Source organism: Onychomys torridus, chromosome X (assembly GCF_903995425.1).
Source record: "Onychomys torridus chromosome X, mOncTor1.1, whole genome shotgun sequence".
NCBI lineage: Eukaryota > Metazoa > Chordata > Mammalia > Rodentia > Cricetidae > Onychomys > Onychomys torridus.
In genome coordinates this window covers 74,511,041-74,526,755 of record NC_050466.1, presented here as the reverse complement: position 1 = coordinate 74,526,755, position 15,715 = coordinate 74,511,041, and the positions used below count along the sequence as shown (strand labels likewise).

The window sequence follows — 15,715 nt, the reverse complement described above, 5'->3', positions numbered from 1 at the left end:
CTCCGATTTTCTGTTTGTAATTAAAACTCTATGAACGCCATAATTTATATAAGTATAATACAGGATGTCCCTATTTTGCCCCACTAGTCTATCTTATTTTCATTATTGTTAGAAAAAATTATCATGGCTACATGTATTTGACTGCATTTGACATTAAAATGTTTTAGAAACTTGTTTATAATCCAGCCAATAAGTTGTCAATACTCATATATCCTCCCTATTATATATTCCTGTTTTTTTCAGAATCTTTCTATTTCAGTAATCACCTATGGAAGAAATCATTAATATTTGAGGTCTGAATGAAACATTAGCAACAGCATGTTTAAACTTTGAAGGAACTTAAAATATTTGTTTCATCCTAATTGATATAAATATGGAGACAGAACTTATAATTTATATACATGTCAACAAAGGAGTATGGATATCCTTTTCAAATTAGATCAGAGATTCTCTGGTGTGTGATGAAATCACTTGGAATCTTGCTAAATTGCAGATTCTGCTTCTACAGAGGAGACTTAGAAAAATATTCGGTACTTTTCAAAAAGTTCTCAGGTGATTCATACACTTCTGGTCTTAGGAACCCCGGGATCTGAGAGGACATCACATCAGCACCATGGTATGAGATAATAAAAGCAATACTGTATCAAATTGTGATGTAAAATGAACACCAGGAATTTGACACCATGCCTATTATGATATTCACTGCTTGAAAATTCAATTCAAAGCTTACAACTGTCTGCATAATCTCATTAAATATGCAATACATTAGTTAATTAATTTTTGAGACAATATTCCATCTATCCACTATCTCACATGTTATCTAATTTCATGATTGAGACAGATATTTGGAAAAACAAGAACCATATTTGTGAGGATATGTTTTTCTCCCAATTCAAAGTGTTTATGATAATTCATAATGTTTTTTAATTTATGTCTTGTGTTTAATTCAGATACTATTCACATCTCTCCTGCTGCTGCTGATGTGAACTGTAGCATATCTTCACTTGGCCTCCTTACTGATTTGCTTTCATTTTTCCATAACTATCACAAAGGTTTTAGTTCCTCCCTGCATGTCATAACCACAATTATCATAGAAGTTGATCAAACTTGCTATGCTTATCTTTATTAGTCCTCATAGAAATATCAGTAAATATCCTTTGCTCTCTATAGGTGGCAGGTTTTTTTTCAACAAAATTAATTAGTTTATTCATGGAGGAGAAAATCTTCTGCTGTCCCCGTGCCAGTTGGCTTCTGGTGCTTTCATATTTGGAAGTTTTTTTTGTTTTTTTGTTTGTTTGTTTGTTTTGTTTTTGTTGTCCCTTCCTATCACTCACCTCCTACCATCATCAGAGTATTACACAGCAGAAAAACCAAACAAAACAAAGATCATTTAGCTTATTTTTTTAACAGATTTCTAGCTTAAGAATGTCATCATATAGTATGTTATTTCATTTTGAAATCAGTGGCACTTTGTTCTCTCATTTAGTTTCCAAAATTATTTTTAGAGATTTACACTGGAAAAATATCAGGCTAGTGATAATTAAATACTTTATGACCATACATATCTTACCAAATATTGCTGTGTAGCTTTCCAGAGTCAGTTAATGGCCATGAAAATTCATATTTGGAGAGGTAAGGAGTCATGAAGGAAAGTATCACATAATAATAATAGTAACAATAATGATAATAATAATAATTATTGTAGTAGTAGTAGTAGTAGGAATAGTAATGGAAAAAGAATGTAGAAATAAATATTTGTATTCATGGACTGGTATGCCACTATAAGCATAATTTTCAATGTTCTAATTGTATAAACATAATTTCTAATATAATGTTAATTACTCTGATCATGTTCCCCAAACCTCAAGAAAAGACATTCCAAGATATTTTTTCCAAATATGAGTGAAGAAATTAAATTAGAAAATGGTAGAGAAAACAGTGAAAATTATATACTAGATAGAGTAATATAATATGGTTAAGAAATAGCTAGCTTTGTGCCAATTCTCTTATTCATAACTGTATCATCTGTATCATTCTTCATTACACATTGTACTAATTTTGCTTCAAAAATTATTTTAATAACATATCACAAACAATGCCTTTAGAGAAGTATATGTAAAGGCTTTGTGATTGTTGCATGAATCAGGAAACTATCACAGAAAGGAAGTATATTGCTCCCATTCAAATAAGAATCACTGAAGAGAGTGTATACTTTAGGTAAAGTGGATTTGAATTTAGATAAGGTAGACATGAGAACAAGTTGTTATCTCCATATTTTTCCCTGAGACTGGCAATAATTGTTGATAATCTGTGAAATAGTTTCTCCTAGATACAACTTGTAGAAGGGTAATGTCTGCATGTAGATGGTCAGTCATAAAAAGTCCCAAACAACAAAAAAAAAGAAACAATTCTTACTATTTAAGATCACAAAATGGAAGTAAGAAATTTTATATAAGTAAGTTCATGGCTCAGATAGTAGACTACATTCAAAATACAACTCTTTATTCTAACACACTAAGATCTCTTTATTGGCTTGTTGTTCCAGGCAAATAAGTGTTTCCTCTCTTTTTCAGTAGCCTTACTAAAACATAGTTTCATCCTCTCTCTTTCCAACATAAGCCTTTTGGTGGCATTTAAATGCATTTATTCTATGTGGTGGTTTGATTGAGAATTATCACCAAACTCTCCAATGTCATGAGCCTTTTAGTCCACCAATGAGTCCTACTGGGCCTATTTTAGGACTTTTATATTAGCTGTTCCCACTTGTCAAATTCTCTAACTCCTCATCTCTTCCTATTCAAATCTCAAACTATATGGGACCAACTATGAAATATTTCCTTGGATTAAAAAGCCTAACCTTTTAATGATTCCCTAGCACATTATTGTGTAACATCTTCAAATATAGTCTTATTAGATATTTCCTCATGGTCTTTATTTATTGGATGTCAGGTACTCTAGAATACAACAAGGTTCGTGAGAACTGTAAAATCTTACATCTTTTGATAATTAGAGTATCCTCCAGACTTTTACCCCAATCAGAAAAATTGAAGCACATCAAAAATATTTGCTAATATTTATAAATAAAGATAAAAAGGGACATGGAAGACATACCTTCTTACAAGTATTCATATATTTATTTTTATTTTCTTAAACAAATAAAATAACTAAATATAACTAAAATGTGGGTTCATACAAGTGGTTCCATATTATTGTCTCATTTTAAAAACTATATAAAATGTCCTATAGAACCCTAGTCTGCCTAAAACACTGCCCTTGCCTTTTGATGATCATCTAAAAAGTTGAAGCACAAACAAAAGCCCTAAAACTGAAATAATGTTGTTTTGTTGTTCTTGTTACCAGTTGTAGCTAGGTAGTAATATTGTCATTTTAGGATTCAAATCATCCAGGAGAATGCAAATGAACATTTGTAAATGGTATAATAAAATGCATGGAATTTTAATTCTAGGTTGAATTTACATTTTCTTGCAAGTCAGTCTCAAAGTGTAATTAATTAACTAATTATTACAAGTAGCATATATCACCTTGTTTTCCACTTGAAAAAAGAATTATGTAGAAAAGGTACATAAAAGGAAGATGTGTGTGGCTATAGGGAGGGTAGTAAATAGGAGACCAGCTTTTTTAGATAATCAAATTTTTGAGGTTATGATGTTTAAGTTGCAAATAGAATACCTACCTGATAAACTATGGATATCTGACTAAAATTTGACAGCTCTATGTCTTAAAACTTATGGTGACAAATGTGTGGAATAAAAATATTTTCCTGTGGGGATTTAGGGAAAGCTGGCTGAATAATTATTATTTTCACTTCTAGGGTTAGTTAAAATAATTACACTGATAATAACAGGACAATCATGTCAATGTGTAGAATTCTGATTTGGAACATATAGTTGTGAAAATTCTCTGTTATAAATTATGCCTTACTTATTCTTTCAAAAAATGAGCATGAAAATGTGTTTTCTATCTCCCTGTTGCCTCACCATAATTTAGTACTGACACAGCAATCCACCCAGCATATCTAATGAGTTTCTGGGTCCTATTTGAAAGCTTTAAATCTTCATAAATAATAGCTAAGTAAACTTAAGGCACTTGGACAATTTCTTTAGCTTAATGTATTCAAATCCACCATTAGTACTTCATTTCTTTTCATTTAAATAGAAATCTATCTTGTCTCACTAGGCTGTACATGAATACACACACCTAACAACATAAATCAAAGCAACACATGCAGAATGAGGAAATCTACTGGTTACCTTTGGAAGAAATAGGCCAATTTCAGAAATGTCTCAAAATCTCTTTTTTTTTCAATAAGTCATACACATTTGTAAACTGATTCACAGCCACACTGTGTTTAAATGAGAATTTTTCACACACAATTGAGAAACTTTTCTCCATGAGTATATTTATAAATAGATAAGTAATATTTTGAGTGCTTCTTCAGAATTGAAGTTTCCTGTCATGCATTACCTGTCAAAATTTTTATGCACACAATGTTTTATATGGTTCTATGGCTGCTACATTCATACTGTAACTTTTGTATTAAATCTTAAAATAGGATAATGACAATTCTCAAATGCTTAAATATGTAGATAGTCATCTACCTACCCAGCATCTCGACTTAATTTGCTAATGGGTAAGTAGTTATAACATTTCAAAAATCAAAACAAACTGCCAGCTCATGCACTAAGGACAGGTCCCAGTCCCACATCCTGGGAGCCTCCCAAACAGATCAAGCTATTCAATTGTTTCACTTATCCAGAGGGCCTGCTGCTGTTTGGAACCTTGGACTTACACAGGGACACATGTTCAGCCTGGAAGGAGGGGACTGGACCTGCCTGTACTGAATCCACCAGGTTTAAATGAGTCTCCAGGGGTGTCTTGGTCCTGGAGGACATGGGAATGGAGGGGAGGGGCTGGGGGAAAGGTGGGGGTGGAAGTGGGAGGGGGGAGGACAGGGGAACCCATGGCTGATGTGTAAAAATTAAAACACATAATAAAAAAAATCAAAACAAAACTAAATTTAAAAACCCTATATGCCTTAGGTTTAGAATCCAGAGTAAAATATAAAACTATATCAAAATAATAGCAAAATATGTAAAAATTGCCTGTTTTTGAGATGGACCTTCACAGGGCTTGAAGTCCCTAATGAGAACTTGCTGGTACTCTTGTAGAGGACCAAGGTTCAGTTCCCAGAACCACAATCACGGTTTATAATATCCTTAACTCTAGTTCTACTGGTTCTGGCACCCTCTTCTGCCCTCCAAAGTATCATGTGCAGACCTGGTGCACATAAACTCATACAAATACTCATATACATAAAATGAAAATAAATACATAAAAATGTTTTCAAAGATGGAAAGCTAGTATGATGATGTTCATGATCACCTTCTGCCTTGCCCTTCTAATTAGCTAATATTTCAGGCATGCAATACTAAAATTAATATTAATTATGAGTCAATAAGGATTCACCTGGAAGCAGTTTATAGAGGTTCACACTTGTAATCCTAGCTACTCTGGAGGTTGAGGCAGAAGATAGGAATTTCAGTATCAAATTGGGATTCATAACAAGTTCAAGACAAGCCTCAGAAGATTGGTAAGATCCTGTCTGAAAATATAAATAATCTAGGGATATTGCTCAAAGATAAAGTCCTTGCCTAGTATGTATAAGCTGCTATGTTCAACACACACACACACACACACACACACACACACACACACACACACACACAAAACTTACTTGCTTTGTTTTTCCATGCTAGCTACCCTGAGGCACTCCCATCTTGAATTTAGGAGGTTCATTTGTTCTTGTACTTCAGTTTCTTCATCTTCAGATAATTTTCCTTTTCCAACTATTTGACTTCCTAACTGTAGAACATTACCAACACGTCCTTGATGGGATGTTAAATCCATCATGAATCCCTGACAAGAAAAAGTTAATGATTATAATCAGCACTTGAGGAAACCATTGGGAATTTGAATTTGATCATTTGCAATTTTAAACCTGCATCCCATTTAAATGCATGTTCTCATTAAGTGTATCTTTGTTTTTATATCTTGGAATTCTGCATCACTTTAAATCTGAATTATGGAAAACTATGATCTTAGGAAAATTTCTGAGGAAGAATATCCTATGTGGAGCATTTAAGGAGGATTATTTATTAAGCAGCTCATAGGAGTACCTGCAGAAAAGTTAAAGAAGCAGGAAATGGCTGCACATGCTTATTACCCCAGAACAAAAGGGAATGAGGCAAGAGGGTAACCCATTACACCAAGGCAAACCTCAGTTCGTATCAGGCCTTCTAGAAATGTATGAAAGACCTGTCTCAAGTAGGGGAAACAAAGGGTATGCTATGTGGGTACTAATCTAAGCAAGTGTGTAATCTCAGGTAATTTTCTCACTGAAGTTCCTTCAACTTGCTTCCACACATATACTCATGATGTGCCTTCGAACTGTTATGCAGGATGATAAGTAGGTGCTCTGGAATGTACTTCGGAATGAGGATCAGTTTTGCTCTGACACAAAGGAAAGGGCTCTACTTTTTGTTCTAAAAGTCATTGCAAAGCCACTATCAACACCCCAGACTTGTCCCCCAAAGCAGAACTTCAAATGCTAGTTGCTTCCATCCAAAGCACAAATGTTATTTGTTAACATCTCAACATTAACACACAGACAAACAATCATATTTCCAAAATGTAAGTGTCTTACACTTTTTTCAGAATAACTGACAGACTTGTCACTTGTAAATCATGGGCTTTAGCTTCATAAATTAGTGCTTTGCTTTACCTCATGAGCATGGAACTGTTCTTTCACTTTCTCAACATCATTTGAAATCTCTCCTTGGGCTTGCAGTGTGTCCTCTGCACACAGAAGCCATGAGAGCACTTCTTCTAAAGCAGTTTGGTAACTATCCAGGTTTACTTCAGTCTCCATCAATGAACTGCCAAATGCCTTATCTTCAGAAGCTTCCAAATGCTAAACAATTAAAACAAAATGGGTGTTATACAATTAGTTGTTTTATAGACTGTTTTCAGCACATGAAATGATAAATTGAAGAAAATATTTTAAATGCTGGAAAGGTCCACTTGCATTATCAGAGGCATGAACAGCAAACACATAAAATAGTGAGCCTGCATTTTAACATCCTCATGAATACACACACAATTTCTCAAATGAAAGTTGAAATCCACACCAAATTAACATTTTAATAAATCTCATCTGTATTACACTAAAGAGTGACTCACTGCATCTTCTCTTTTGGTTGAATCTTAAATGCTATGAATTGGCATCCCATCCACAAGTTTATTTTCCTTTCATATATACATCAGCTACATATGTGTAAGAGTAGTGTATGAAAACATTTTTTTTTTTTTTTTTTGCCGGGTGGTGGTGGCGCACGCCTGTAATCCCAGCACTCGGGAGGCAGAGGCAGGTGGAGATTCTGTGAGTGCGAGGCCAGACTGGGCTACAGAGCTAGTCCAGGACAGGCTCCAAAGCTACAGAGAAACCCTGTCTAGAAAAATCCAAAAAAAAAAAAAAAAAGAAAACAATTTTTAAAAATGAAGAAATATTTAAAGATTCCAACAGTATATCATTTGCATCAATTATTTAATACCACAATACAATGATTAAATATGAAATATTATTATGCTCCACTCAATTTAATTAGGTTAATATTAAGCAAGATGTCAAACTGTTTTCTTAGACCACCTGCTAGGCCACTAAAGTTAAGGAGAAAAGGTGATTTAAAGTAGTCATAATCTAAAGAGAGAATCTAATCACCTATGAAGTGACTGATAAAGTTATCATAAACTGACCTCATAAACCTTAATTATTACCCTATTCAATGGCATATAAGGAAAAGCAAAGAGATTAATTATAGATATACATTGACATTGAGGAAGGATTCTGCTGCAGTGGCTGGAGTGTATTGCATGGTAGTGACTTGGCCCCACCTAAATTGAAACAAGGTAGTTTACAACACAACATACTGGCTTCTAAACCTGTCATATCGTGGCAGATTCTTCTGTTATACAATTGATATTCAATGACAAGGATGCTCTCCTGGGATAACCTATGGTCAATAACCAAGTGAAACAACAACAACAGAAGCCTGAACACATGAGAAAGTCCGCAGATTTTTTTTTTTTAAATCAATTTCATGAATAGATCCTGTACTTGAAAATCACAAAAAAAGAACATACTCTTAAGGGCTTCAGCCAGAACTGTGAGACGCAGACACATATCTGACAGAGTTAAGCAGATGAAATGAGCATTACCTCTTAGGGTCCATTCTTGCAACTTCCTTCTTTAATTTGGACTTGGCACTTAACTGTGGAGAGTATTTTGAAAGAAAGAGGAACAATACACCGAGGAGCTAAATTTAAGCTGTAAACCTTTCAGAAACTATCTTGCTTTCAAGTGCTCCCATACAAATAGTCACTCTTGTACTTAGGCTCTGTTTAGAGTAGTGAGGCTGAGTACTTTTCACTCATCAGAATGGCCTACACTTGTCAATTCCTTATACACAGGAAACAAGTACAGCATTTACAAAGGTATCACAGCAATAACTACTGTCCTCTTAAGTTTAACATGAATGATCAAGAATATTGATCATGTCCTTGATTACCAAGATTATATTCCCAAGTTAGCCAACCACAATGATTTACAGTTCCTTTTTGAATCTAGTCCTTCATTCCTCAGTTAGATGAAGATGAAGAGAATTAGAATATAAGCTTAGCAGGAAGTTAAATAAAAACAACTGGGTTCATTTTGAGTTTCTACATTCTAATAGAAATAAAATCTATAGGAACACAATAGTTACAGAATGCAAAATACACAACCTAGCAAGTTTGAACTCATATTTGGTTTGATAACTGTAATTATACAACATAAAAGAGACCAGATGTTGTTCACCCTAATACTGTAATTTTTATTTTCTTGATTGAATTTAATGCTAAATAAAAAATGAACACTATTATGAAGCACTCGATAGAATGCTTAACCTAATATAAACACATAAATTAAATTATGCTATAGTTATAATTATTAATGAGTTTGTGTCGATACATATATAACAGCTTTAAAAACTTTATCCATCCCTAAAATTACTGTGTTATGCAACTGCTCAGATTTCAAGAAAAAAGTGACCACACAAAACTGAATAGAATAGGTATAAATTTAAGTCAGCTCTTTCTTTATAGTTCGCAACTCAACCTGGAACCAATAAAAATCTTATATTCAAAAGATTGCATCTAAATGATAAACTTAAGAAAGAATCGTTATATTAACAAAATTACATTTTAACATTTGTGGAAATTGTTTAAGAATTTAAAGCATTTTATGCTTTACTGATGTTTAAAGGCTTGCATTTGGGAAAAAAATTAAGAATCACATACTATTGAGACATCTTTAGAAGATATATCTAAAACTCATAAATCATTAATTTAACTTTTTGTTTGAGGATGTACATAAAAGTAAAATATTTTCAAAGACAGCTTCTTAAAGTAAAATTTAAACAAGGATAAAGTGTTTCAAATTATGTACATATAAACTCTTACTCATATTTATCAATTAATCTATATACATTAAGTTATGATTAAAAATTATTATCTGGGCTCTGAGCAATCCTTTCTTGGTATGGATAATTTTGTTTCAAATTCCAAGTTGTGATTTATCAATAACTTACAAATATTCTGGTGAGTTATAAACAGAAATAATTTTAAATTAAACAAAATTAAAATATCAGTCTGTTACTTACACTAAGAATTAGTATTATTTTCTTAGTTGTTTTTTTCCTAGGTGTGCATTATATATATTTGTGTGTGTGTATTTATATATATATACATACACATATATATATATATATATATATATATATATATATATATATATACATATATATATACACAACATGTATGAGCATATTTTATCTGAGTAAAGTTTTTTCATAGTTCTTGGAACAAAATTTGAAATTATTTTAGAATTTAAATACCATAAAATGTAAAAAGAAAAAAATGTTTTAATTCCACATTTATATATTTTCAATAGATTATTTGGATAATATACACTTATTAAACTGTCTTTCATAGCAGATTTGGAAATAAATCAAAATTTAAAGAAAGTTATGATTTCAGTTTCAACATCCCAGAATATGTTTCATAATCATCAAACTTCATATTGAACCTGAGTTTGTGGAAAGAGTTCATACATGGCATCCAAATGAGTTTCTAAAAATGATGATCTTTGGTTTCTATAGTTATATGCGTTGGAAATACAGACACCAACCATTTTAAGAATCATCATCCGCTGAAACTAATTTTCTTCTTAAGTTCCAATCTTATTTTATTTAACTTTTATCTTCATGTCAGTACTTTCTCATGAACCACATTTTCAAAATAATAATTAGAAGAAAGTTGTAATAATTAATAAATGAAACAATATTTTATTATTTTCAAAATCTATAAAGTAAAATCTCTACTTTGTCTACATATTTTAGGTTTAAGTACTCTGGTTTTGTGTGAGAAAATAGTAGAAACTGTAATCTATGTTCCTTGATGGCATTGTTTATATATAAAGATGGAATGGTAGAAATATATGTGGTAAAATGATGAGAAAAAAACAAGTGGATAACATTTTAAACCCTGCAGTGTCTAAAATCAACTTAGGAAATGGATTTGTACTGACAGTTCCTAGTAATGAAAATTTCAGTAATAATTTCTATTACTTCATAGCATAAAATACTATTATATGAATTTGATAATCACATATCTTTAAATCCAGTCTACTCTTTCTATGATTTTATTTAAATCACTTAACCATCCTATATCATAGTTTGTCCATCTGTGAAAAGGGAATATAAAAATATGTACCATTAGATTTGTTTGAAAGGTTGTATTGGATAGTAATTATAAAATATTTTTACACAGTATATATCCCAAGAAATGTTCAGCAATCCCTACATTTGGAGAGCAATATGCAAATTATTTTCATTAGGAAATAGTTGAATAAGCTAAGTGTGCTTTAGAAAGCATAGTTTTGGCAATTTGAACTGATAAAAGTTTTCAAATGCCTACTTAGATACACAGAAACTAGAAACGCACAAGCCAAAAAACATTAGGAAAAATAGATGTGATGTTTCGAGTGAGATACATCTACCACTGACCAGTTTCATGTCCCTGCTGAATTTGCTCACTTTTGGCAGTGTTCCCAAGTTCAAACCTCAAAATGAGATACAATATTTTACCTGGTTAAAACTACCATTCTTATTCTTTAAAATATAATTTTAAATTGTTCATTATTAGTTTATTTAAATGTATCATAATCCTTTTTATGTGGTCTAAGTCAATGCATATGTTGCGATTTTTTTTTGTTTTTTTCCATAATCTTTTTATCCCTCTCTGAAAGATTATTTCAGTGCTAAAGGATTACAGATGGATAACCAAGTACCGCTTTTAATAAATAACAGAGGCACATTTCACATGAATCACAATTCGTATCTGGAGATATTCTTGCCACATTCCCCTCTGTTTCTTCAGAGGTAGAACATACAACCAGGATTTAATTTGTAGTATGAAAAATGATTACAAAAGTAATTCATGAGAGTTTAAGCTGTCTTCAGTGTTTTTGATCTTAGCCATTCTGGTGGGTGTAAGGTGGTATCTCAGAGTTGTTTTGATTTGCATTTCCCTGATGATTAGGGATGTTGAGCAATTCCTTAAATGTCTTTCAGCCATTTGAGCTTCCTCTGTTGAGAATTCTCTGTTTAGTTCTGTAGCCCATTTCTTAATGGACTGTTGGGCATTTTGATGTCAAATTTCTTGAGTTCTTTATATATTCTGGATATCAGCCCTCTGTCACATGTGGTGTTGATGAAGATCTTTTCCTGTTCTCTAGAGATTTTAATCTATCATATAACATGTGCAAAGCATTAAATCTAATGCGACCAATAAATAGGTAGATTTAATACTGCTTTTGCTTGAATGTAGCTCAAAGTTAACTCTGAATTAAAAAAAAAAAAACATGGCTTGCTTTATGACAATATTAAACCACAATAAAAATAACAGCTACTACATAAATAACAGCAATAGCAACAGCTTCTGTTATTTCTTGAGTACTTTGTGTCAATCAATTTGCTCACCATTTAATGTGCATTATATTATTTTTCATAGAAATATATCAGAGTGAGAAGGAAGAAGAGGAAAAGGAAGCAAGAGCAGCAAAATCATATAAGTGGCTTAAGATACAAAGGTAACTAGCAGTTCTTTAATTTAGAATCAGTATTCCTCAATGTGGGACAACTGCTTTAATGAAGAAAATAATTTAAAATCTATGAATCAATACCTTTACAAAATATATCAATAAAACTTCCAAGTAATAATGGTGCATGTATGTAGCTTTTCTACAAATTCAGAGTCAATGGTTTTCAAGACACTGAGAAAATAACTGCACTATAGTATATGAGGACATCACAAATCTAAAAAATATTCAAAATTTGTTTGATAGTCACAGACATTGAAATCACACTGAGAAAGACAAGGACAGGTATAATAAACAGCCTAGGGGATGCTATATAGCTTTCATTATTGAGACAGAGGATTTGAACAAAACTTAAGGATTTGAAGTTATATGACATGCCAACAACTCAAATTCTATACCTCTATTAAGGCAATTACTTGTTTTTGGTATTTGCTGTCAATGCACTGATATTCTTCAGTATTACAGACTTTCTCACAGAAATGTTTTAGTGTGATTAGTATCTTCTGTTTGATAAGAAAAAAATGTAACCTCTTTTATGTGTGTGTTTGTACATAAATGAATGTATTTTATTTTTAAATCGTATTCAAATTATATTAAACAGAATGTTCTATAGTAAAAAAAAATATTAGTTGTGATATCTAGGAATCATGGACAACACAGAATGGTATTTCTCTAATGTCTGTCCTACTCTGTCCCAGACATTAATAAAAATTTGGAAAACTATTTGACTTTATGGAATATAAGTCATCTTTTTCCCCTTTGCTTGCAGCTAACTGTGACATATGATCATTTACTGAGTAATGGTATAGAAGGTGGGAAACTCAGTAAGACACAAAGGAAATATGGTCTCCTCTTTGTCTTTGCTTCCATTTCAAATGCCCTAATGCAAGCATGGTGATCCTTGATCACTGATTAGGGATGTAAATGCAATATCCTAGAGTATTACAGAACAGAACGCAAAGTAGACTGTGGGTCCTGGATAAGGAAGGATTTAAGCTTATTCAACTACAGATAATTTAAGAAAAATAATTCTGAAAGATAAAGAAACTTGGTTCTTACCTAACTTATCATTATGCTTTTATAATAAAATATAATAATAATATAAGTTTGTAGGAACTGAAATTTCAATGTAGAATATACTTGTTAAAACTAAAATATTATTTAAAAATTAATTCCTAACATTTTTCTGGAACAATACCCTCTTTCTCATACTCTTAATGAGGTAGGTCACTTTATATCATTATTTTTTCAATCTTTGTTGTGGAACACCTCTCTCTCTCTCTCTCTCTCTCTCTCTCTCTCTCTCTTGCTCTCTTGATATGTGTGTATGTGTGTGTACATATAAATATAACTTACAGTGTTAATTTGTAAACTATGAATAAAAAACAGCAATAACAACTGCAATAGTGTGCTTTTAAATTTACATGAGTGTGTGCTCTTTCCGTATCATCCTGCACTGTACATATACTTCTTGTGATGCCGTGAAATTACACACTGTTTACTTGAGGAGGTGAAGCATGGTGCATGATGTACACATTGTGGTAATATTTTTCTACATCCTAAGATTTACTAGAGTACAAGTAATGTGATGTAACAGTGACTCTGATAAACACAGTGGCCATTAAATGAGTAATGAAGGGGTAGTACATGGATAACCTATACAAAGAAGTGCCTCACATCTTAGATGGGATGAAAAAGAACAGTGCTAAATTTGATCTCACTACTCAATGCAGAGTGTAATTTAAAATCTTAGGAATAATTTATTTCTGAAAAATTTCCATATATCTCAGATTAAAGTTCAGCATACTAGGTAAAACTAGTGAAAGCAAAGCTGTGTGAAAAGGTGAAGATATATATAGATATAGATATAGATAGATATAGATAGATAGATATAGATATAGATATAGATATGGATATATATATATAGATATCTTTATTTATCTGCTACTGTACCTAATAGAAGGTATAGCAAAAAGAAAAATAGCAAATATTTCTAAATTAAATTGGTTGGTTTAGTTAGTGATTATTACCTTAAAAAGCACATGCCTTCACTTATGATTTTAAACATGACTTCATTTACAACATTGTATTTTGGATTGTGTGCACATACTCATATTTATGTGGAACCTGCATGTATGTATGCTTTTTTACTTACTTTGCTTAAGCCTACTTTTTATATCTTTTAGTATACATTTAATTAGTTCATCAGCCATTTATGCATTTATTTCCTATTTTCTTGTCCTCTTCCTGAGAATTTTTATATCAGCTATTATAACTCACAACATGATAGAACACTTTCCATACTACTGAGAATGGGAAGGAATGATAATGTAGGAACACTGTCCTAAACAACAAACATCACTCAAAAATGATTTTTTATAGGAAGGATCAAGAATAATTTAATAGAATAATACAAAAAGCAACTGCTTCAAAAAAAAGTCACATATATCAAGACTTGACAAATGCAACCAGAGAAAAACCTACAGGGAGGCCTCGTACAAAATGCTGGTTAACCCAATCTATTACTATTGTGAGTGATCACCACCTCAATATATTATTAAGCACTATCCATTCAAACAGCCTGCAATGACTTATACCTAGCTGCCTATTTTCTGCATACTTATGAACCCAGTGGTTCTCAACCTTTCCAATGCTGTCACCTTTTATACAGTTCATCATGTTGTGGTCACCCGCAGCTATAAAATTATTTTCACTGCTATTTTATAACTGTAACATTGCTACTGTTATGAAACATAAGGTAATTATCTGTGTTTTCCAGTGGTCTTAGGCATCTCTGTGAAAGGGTCATTTAACTGCCCACCAAAAGGGGTCACAAACCCCAGGTTGAGAACTAATCAAATTTTCCAGCTTTATACAACATGGCAAGTGCCAATAAAATCCATGCAGAACTTAAGGCACATTGTGCATTTACCAATTAAACCTCAACCTTAATCTGCAAACAACATGAGGCCATCCTACATTGTTCATATATGTCCTTGGCTGGCAATTATTTAATTTTTAATTTGTTTGTTGACAAATAAGTATATACACACACACACAATTTATTGGAGAGAGAGAGAGAGAGAGAGAGAGAGAGAGAGAGAGAGAGAGAGAGAGAGAGAGAGAAATTGATTTTCAGCAGCAAAGCATTCTTTCCTGTTCTGAAAAAGGACTCAGGCTGACACACGGAGGTTGCTATGAGATCAAAGCCATTTTGAGCTAAAACAACAACAACAAAAAACTGAGTGACAAGACACTCTGGGCTATAGAGTAACAACTTGTGTCAAAAGTAGAACAAAGGAGAAAGAGCAACATAAACAAGAAAAGGATTGGAAAGTGTATCATGAGATCCACAGACTACAGAAAAGTCGTATGAGAGAAATAACTATATGGTGTTTCTGTGTTTCAGTAATTTCAAATGTCAACATGTAGGTGAAATTT

The 15,715-nt window shown here is 32.2% G+C and overlaps 1 protein-coding gene across 4 annotated transcripts in view; it reads right to left on the bottom strand.

Moving 5' to 3' along the window:
* Window positions 1-15,715, bottom strand: part of Dmd (dystrophin) — a 1,920,150-nt gene that overhangs the window by 1,454,467 nt on the left and 449,968 nt on the right. For all 4 annotated transcript variants that reach the window (XM_036174407.1, XM_036174408.1, XM_036174405.1 and 1 more), the window contains 2 exons: window positions 6,803-6,991; window positions 5,756-5,937 (listed from right to left, as the gene is read on the bottom strand). In XM_036174407.1, coding sequence (XP_036030300.1) covers window positions 5,756-5,937; window positions 6,803-6,991 — 371 coding nt within the window. The remainder of the gene's footprint in view (window positions 1-5,755; window positions 5,938-6,802; window positions 6,992-15,715) is intronic.